The sequence below is a fragment of the Pagrus major genome, chromosome 9, assembly GCF_040436345.1.
Source record: "Pagrus major chromosome 9, Pma_NU_1.0".
In the NCBI taxonomy this organism is placed as follows: Eukaryota; Metazoa; Chordata; class Actinopteri; order Spariformes; family Sparidae; genus Pagrus; species Pagrus major.
Window position 1 is genome coordinate 16,304,705 of NC_133223.1, and position 8,326 is coordinate 16,313,030.

The window sequence follows — 8,326 nt, forward strand, 5'->3', positions numbered from 1 at the left end:
GCAACCTTTCATGTTTACACTCGACATGATAATATTTCTCCCGATGCTGTTGCTTTTAAAGGATTAATGATTTGTGTTTGATTTTGTATTGGCCAGCCTGAGCGTATAGAACAAAACAGCACTCAATTGAATGATTTGTGGCATAATGCAGGCTTCAGCATCTGGGGAAACCACTTGTTGGTTCAGTGTCTTGTGGATTTGAGAACAAACTCTTCACATCCGCTTCTGCTGTAATGTAATCTGACTGGAGCACGTTCCAAGTTCAATATGCAAATACTGCAGCTTTCAATAGCATGCATTATGAATGGGCTTACTCTGCTGGAAAGTGTTTTCACTTTTTTTTGTTTGTTTTTTTGTGTTCACGCTGCTTGGTATTCTTGCCAAGAAAAGCAGGCAACATTATCTGAAAAAGAAAAATCAATTTTCACATTTATCACATTTATTAAACAGGGCATGCCCAATCTGAACCTCACTGGTGCGTTGTTATTGGACTTCTGTACTAGTCATGCGTTGGCCATATCAAACACCACGTTCGAGGGTGATTCATAAATGTACTTAGTACCAAAACGATTGGCTCTGTGGTGGTATCATTAGATCTGAGAGAACTTGTTATAAGTTTAAACTGGGAACGTCTAGCTGAGGCTCCTGTCTGAGGGTCTTAATCGCTCATCTCTGAAAGAATTTCTCATGCATGTTCAAAGCCTTCATTGTGGAGGCGGCTGCTCTGGGTTATGGTCAGAAGGTCGTCAATGCCTGTCGTGGGCGAGGTTTTCCAGGCATGTCCGGCCAGTAGGAGACCTCGAGGTAGACCCGGAAGATGATGGAAAGATTATTCATCTGAACTGTCTTGGGATCCCTGAGGAGGAACTACAAAACATTGCAGGGGAGACTGACAAATGAACATGCTTAGCCTGCTGCGACCCTGCCCCTTCCCTGAATAAACGGCAGGAAATGATGTATGTATGGATTGACATTCAGTATTTTAGCAAAACTGGACTTGTTTAACACTTTAAAGATGGATGGACAGAAGGATAGATGGACAGAAGGGTGGACGGATGGATGAACATTTATATAAGCAAAACTGCGCTTGTGTAACACATATGGAGCTCCTTATCACCTCTTGCTGACACATTATCACAACTATCTCAGGTCTGTGTGGCTGTTTATTGTGTGATTTCTCACACCTTCCTGTATGTGCCCTCTCGGGGGCTCAGACTTCTCTCAGCCAAACTTTTGTGAGGTGTCAAGAGCCCTTTGAAGAGCTGCAGACGCCTTTTAATCAGCAAAAGCTAATCACCCATATGGTTGACAAAGGTCTGGTTGACTCATGCGCTTTTGTTATCACTATGGGAGCTGTTTCTTGTGTATGTATGTTTGTGTTTGTGTGTGTGTGTGTGTGTGTGTGTGTGTGTTTGTGTGTTTAAGTGGGAAGAGGAATCTTTCAGTGTAGCCAGCACTTCTTTTGTCTTCCAACTTCCAAGGCTCTTGTTTTAGAACTATAGTTGAAAAGGTTCAATTAGGTGAATTTAATTGTTTATTACAATACAGATGGTTATGATTGCTGCTTTTTTCTTCTAATGATACACTGTACATTATGTGTAATTAACACTGTGCGTGTCCAACACACAACACCAATCAAATGACACTTGTTTGACTTGATGGGGCTGTTTTATTTACAGCATCACATTGAAATTCCTCCTCTGCTATTTGAGCAGATGAGACCTTGTCTACGGATGCATAACAGAAAGATGGATGTCTGCCTTTGCTTTATTATGCAGATTATTGATGGGCTATGTCTACATGAATACGTGTGATTGAGAGAGAAAAAGGAGTGTTGAAATAAATATTTATAGATTCTGTTTGGGTTTTATTAAGCTTAAATGTCAGTGTGATGTGTTTGATGACACTGCATGATTATAATACATAGGTGTGTATGAATAACAATGAAATATATCCAGTTCTAAGATCCTCTTTTATTAGATGCTTTCTCCAGTTTCATACTAGAATTACCCACTGCTTTTATCTATTGGTTGAAGGTAACTAGGCACTTTAAATTAAGAAGTGTGTTTATGTATACTTCAGGATTTCCATTTTATACCATTTTATATTTTCGCTTCACATTTAAGGGGAAAATATTGTACTTTTAACTGAACTACACTTACCTGAAAGCTAAAGTTACAAGTTACCTGATTGCTTTTAACTAGTTGCATGAAAAACCTGAAACTTGGTGTATTGTTACAAGTTAACCGACCCATCAAGATATAACATAATTAAAACCTAGCTCCACCTCGAGCAACAACAACATTAAAATGCTGCTCATACATGAACGGCTGACATGGTAACACTTTATAATAGCCATCATTAATAAATGGCAAATTTATAGGTAATCAAACTTTATTTCAATGTTAACAAACGAGGAATTTTGCAATTGTGAAGATTTGTAAACACCAGTTGCAACTTGACAATAAACAATGGCTTCATACATGGTTTATGAAGCATTTCATTGTTTGTTGTTTCATTAACTATAAATTCACCATTTATCAATTATACCGCTAACACTTTATAATAAATGCAACAAATCATATTGAAGGAACGTACTTATTGGATGGAGATTCGCCCCGCTGCATCGGTCAGAATGCATTTGACAGGACCCTGGTGTTCATTCACTGCACTTTATTAACTTGGGTCTCCACATTAGGATATCTGAGTGAAGATTTGTGAACATGTGGTTTTTAGCATGAACACAAACTCCACTCAGAATTAGACTGAGTGCAACTAGGAACGCTCACATATGGATTAAGTACTGCTTATCTAATGCATGACTCATGATGATTTAATGCATCCATTAATGCAGGATGAATCATAAATACCTCACATTAACAAATGATCGAGTCGCTGTGACTTTATGTCATTTGTTCATTCTTAATAGATCATCAGTTAATGAATGTTAATTCACAGTTATGTCAAACATGAACTGATATGCTGTGGATTTAGCTCGATTTGAGTTGCGTTAAAGTTGATTTATCGTATAAGTTTAGTATGTGAATGTTTGCATCTGACAACCAGCTTGCTAAAAACACAGGCTTATGTTTCTACTGTTCCTTAACTGATGAAGTCATAGTTACTCGATTATTTGTTAATAATGAGCAACAGGGTTTCCTGATACATCATGTATTATTTCATGCATTAAATCGTCATGTAGCTAAGCATTATTTCAGTATATCATTTGTACCCTTATTATAGAGTGTAGCCCATTAATTAATGAATAGAAAACATCCAATAATATATCTAATAAAACACTGAAAGAAGCTTTTATGTTGTACATTTTTCTAATCACAGTTTCTTAAGTACATTTTTGAATTCAGGACTTGTAACTGAGTACATTTACATGTGTTTTTGGTATCAAATTTTATTTTTCTCAATGCTGGAGGTGTCATCAGCCTTTAAATGTATATATAATACTTGACATTAATGATTTTAATTTAACTATACAAGCACAGTACTCGTGTTTATCCGTGTATAATAGGAGATTCATCAGCTACCTGACAAAAGGGCTCTTATGTGCCCCTTCAGTACTGAGAGTTTCACATCCTTCCTTCCTCCACCCTGGATGGCACACGGGTAGGACAACTGCAAAATAACAAGAGTGAATGAAAAATACGTATACATATACACTTACACATACACAAATACATAACATTTCAATTATATATAAATGAAACATCTGTTATAAATGTAAAAAAAAGAAGAGTACTTAACATGTTGATGCTTTAAAGGGGCACTATGTCGTTTTGGAGAAGAAATTCAAACACTTATAACTCAAAATGTTGATATTTACTATATTAATGAGGTTATAACACAAACTCAGAAATATTTATCTTTACTATAACTGAATAAACAAGCTGTTCTCAGAGGAAAATAAGGTCCCTAGAACACTGAAGCTAGAAAGGTGGCAGGGTCCGCCACATGAACGAAGTAAAACAGCATTAACTTTTGTTGTGTTGTCTTTTAAAGCCTCTACTGATTAAACTATCTTCCATAGTGCAAAATAACCTCAGAACTTCTTCCACCACTGCTGTTCATTTCAATAAAAGTACAGCAAAACTACATTCAGGGTCGATGCTCATCATTTCTGATGTTGTGAGCCCTTGTTTACTTTTGCAGCAGCAATCAGCAATTATAATCTCATTGACATGTGGATCTTCTTTATTTATTTTTTTTTATCTCTTTCCACCCCACCGTCTGCATAATTTCCTAACAGCCGGTTGGTCCTTCAGGCTTTCAACAGGTAGGCTTCAGCTCCATCTGATGGCTCTAAGTCCTATCAACTACAGTCCTCCCTTAAGTGATTTAGTTAGCTAATTAATTACCAGGTGCAGATTTATTTAAGTAACGCTGTTAGCAGCCTGATTAAAGCCCCACAATCAGTTTATCTAATAAACCATTTGCACACACAAAAGTGAGCAGCAGCAGCAGCAGCCGCAGTTTGCTGCGGGGCCAAACGTCGCCCTGTTGGTGGTCCACTGGAAGGCCATTGGTCGATGGGGCAGGCTATTTGCATAGACCGGGGCTTATAGACCCACAGCAAAGTCAGAGTTTGACACAGTTGTGAATCGACCTGACACAACACGAGTGGAGGACTCTTTGCATCATTTATGACTTGTTTGAGCAGCACTGTGTAACTCCTCAACATGGGATTTTGCAGTTTTGCAGGAGTTGGACTGTGCATGCTGTTTGCTTTATTTTACACAGCTCGGTGTACAACCACAAGGTATGTCACCTACGAGGAGGATGCACCCGGGACGGAGATTGGGAATTTGTCCCAAGATTTAAAGATCGATCCGGCCGATGACCCCGACACCTCGTTCCGCTTCATGCAGGAAAACAACTCTTCTGTGATTGAAATGAGGGACACTGACGGGCTGCTGAGCGTCGCGGAGACCATCGATCGGGAGCAGCTGTGCCCCAGGTCTCCGCGTTGCTTCATCAGCTTCGACATCGTGGCCCACTCCAAGGAAAAGTTCCAGCTCATCCACGTGGAGATCGAGGTGAAAGACATCAACGACCACTCTCCTCACTTTCCGCGCAACGAGACGAGTTTGGAGATCGTGGAGAACGTCCCGCTGGACTCCAGGTTCCCGCTGCAGATCGCTCTCGACCAGGATGTGGGTGAGAACTACATCCAGAGCTACAACATCTCCCCGTCCGCTCACTTTGCAATTGAAGTGCGCGATCGGGAGGATGGAGTGAAGTTTGCAGAGCTGGTGCTGGTGAGGGAGCTGGACAGGGAGGTGGAGGACTCCTACACCATCGAGGTGACTGCTACTGACGGAGGAGCGCACGCAAAGTCGGGGTCGATGGTTGTAAATATCAAAGTGCTGGACTTTAACGACAACAGCCCGACGTTTGAGCACAGCTCTCTGAAAGTTGAGCTGAATGAAGACTCCCCTGTGGGTCACAGAGTCCTCAGGGTGCACGCGTTTGACCCGGATGACGGCATTAACGGCGAGGTGGTGTACGCGTTCGCAGACGGGCTCTCCCCAGATGTTGCACGCCTCTTCCACATCGACCCATATTCCGGGGACGTGACCTTGAAGGCGCTGGTGGATTTCGAGAAAAGGAGGTCGTACGAGCTGAGCGTCAAAGCGTCAGATCTGGGCGCCAACTCCGTCCCGTCCGGCTGCAAAGTTGTGATAGACATCGTGGACGTGAATGACAACGCGCCGGAAATCAGCATCAAGCCGATGACCTCCAGCAGCGATGGGGTCGCCTACATCACGGAGGCTGCGGCCGCGGAGAGCTTCGTGGCTCTGATCAGCACCTCGGACAGAGACTCTGGCTCCAACGGGTACGTGCGCATCAGCCTGCTCGGGCACGAGCACTTCACCCTCCAGCAAGCCTATGGTGACTCTTTCATGATTATAACCAGCACTGCTTTAGACAGAGAGAGGATCCCCGAGTATAACCTCACAGTGGTGGCTGAAGATTTGGGAACCCCCCCTTTTAAAACAGTCAGGCAGTACACCATCCGTGTGACAGATGAGAACGACAACCCTCCCCTCTTCAGCAAGTCTCTGTATGAAGTTTCAGTCCTGGAGAATAATATCCCAGGCTCATATGTCACCACTGTTGTAGCACGAGATCCAGATGTGGGGAAGAATGCCAAAGTTTCTTACAAAGTCTTAGACTCAGAGGTGCCAGGAGGATCTCCAGTGTCCACTTATGTCTCTGTGGATTCACTCTCAGGCTCTTTGTACACTTTGAGGTCTTTTGACTATGAGACTCTTCAGCACATCGACCTGGTGATCCAAGCTGAAGACAGAGGCTCCCCTTCCCTCTCAAGCACCTCAACAATCAGGATCAGAGTCGTGGATCAGAATGACAACTATCCCTACTTCACCTTCCCCGTCCTGGTGAACGACTCCGCTGACATCCCCCTGCCTGTCAACGCACCTGCCGGCTACCTGGCCCTGAGAGTCTCAGCTGAGGACGAGGATGAGGGAATGAACGCCGAGCTCTCCTATCAAATCGTGCAGGGTGACCCGAAGATTTTCGCGATCAACAAAGACACGGGAGAGATCGCCTTGAAACAAAAGCTGACGGCTGAAATTGGCGACGTGCTGGAAATGAAAATCACCGTGAGTGACAGTGGCAGGTCCCCGCTCTCCAGCAGTGCCACTGTTAGGTTTGTGATCACAGAGACGGAGCCCTCTGAAGACCAGGTCGTCATTGTGCTGCGGTCGAGTGAGGAAGGAGGCTCCAGCTTGGATGGCTCACTAATTGTCATTATCATGCTCGGAGGGGGGTGCGCGTTGTTGCTGATTGCAATTGTGGTGGTGGTTGTCACATGCAAGCTCAGCCGTGGGGGGAGAAACCGTGGCCCCAAGAGGGAAGTGTGCCACAGCCTGTTCGACGGCGGGCCCATGGCCATGCTGGGCTCAGCAGAACCCAACATATACACCGGCCAGAGAGGCTTCTTCCACGAGAGAACCTCCTCCTTGGATGACTCCTGCCTGTATGAGGAGAGGAGCGGGGACTCTGAGTCAAAGGTGAGCCAACTTACAAGAGTATATTCTTTTTCATCTTTGTATTTTCATATGCATATGATGTTCCCTTGATCTCAGTGCCAGGAATGGAAACTAAGCTTCTCTGCTGTCGTCTTGTTTTGTTCCCTCAGATGTTCCTGCCCTCGAAGCATTTCCAAGCAACATCTGTGTGGCAAGGCGACAAATACTGCTTGCAAGTGAGGTGAAGACAACTCAATGTTATTCCTTTTTCCCCAGATAAGAATGCGCTTTTGTTGCACAGTCGAGTCTCCCTGAACACAGAGGGTGATTAACATTTGGTACATGTAGTTTTGCTCGTGGCTCTTCCCTGTGCAATGAGGTTAGATGGGTTGGATGGAGACAGGCAGGCCTCGCATGAAAAAAGAAGGCATCAATAATCAAGCTAATGCGCATGCAGCGGTGGCTCATACTGTATCTGTTGATTGTATCCGCAGTGGCATTGGCAACACTGACCAGCTGAGCGTGAAGGACAGCGGCAAAGGGGACAGTGACTTCAACGACAGCGACTCTGACGTCAGCGGCGACGGAGGCAAGAAGAATTTTACAACCTTCCACCCAAGGCTAAAAAGTGAGTGAACTAAACACACGTGACACAGATGACAAATGTAACATCTGCAACAGCAATTTCTCATCCTTATTTATTTATTTATTTTTATTTATTTATTGCATTTGCAGGTTCATCCAGCGCTGCTAACAGCTTATCTTCGGACTGCCAAGGCACCTACTGTGCAGTGGCACCACAGAGCTTCAGGGCCCCCAGAGATAATGCATACACAATAGGCTTCTCCCCCGCGCCGGTCTTCAACAATCCTCACGGGTATCACCACTCCTGGAAGGATTCTGGCTATGGCACCAATCGCCCGAAATCAAGGAGCAGCATGCAGAGCTTCTCCAGGACGGGGACCCTCCCTTCTTACTTCCCTCAGCAGCAGCGTGAGGCTGCTGTTGGAGGAGCTGAAATCCACAAGCAGAGTCCCAATATTGTAACTGTGGCCACGGCATTAGAGGTTGCAACTATCTTTTAATTAAAAATGTTCATAAGCTAATTTAAATGTAAAAGAAAAATCACAAAAATGGTTATTCCTAGGCGTTTAAAGGGGCACTATGTAGTTTTGGAGAAGAAATTGAAAGTCAGAATTTTAATATGTACAATATTAATGAGGTGATAATACAAACTCAGAAATATTTATTTATTCCATAACTGAATAAACAAGCTGTTCTCAGAGGAAAATAAGGTCCCCAGAGTTTGAAGCTAGAAA

At 43.5% G+C, this 8,326-nt stretch overlaps 1 protein-coding gene across 1 annotated transcript; it reads left to right on the top strand.

Moving 5' to 3' along the window:
* The first annotated feature begins 1,327 nt into the window (after positions 1–1,327).
* On the top strand, positions 1,328–8,092 carry pcdh8 (protocadherin 8). Its single transcript, XM_073473135.1, has 5 exons — positions 1,328–1,400; positions 4,753–7,049; positions 7,178–7,248; positions 7,502–7,635; positions 7,743–8,092. The coding sequence occupies exons 1-5, from the start codon at positions 1,328–1,330 to the stop codon at positions 8,090–8,092; spliced, it is 2,925 nt and encodes a 974-aa protein (XP_073329236.1).
* The last annotated feature ends 234 nt before the right edge of the window (positions 8,093–8,326 follow it).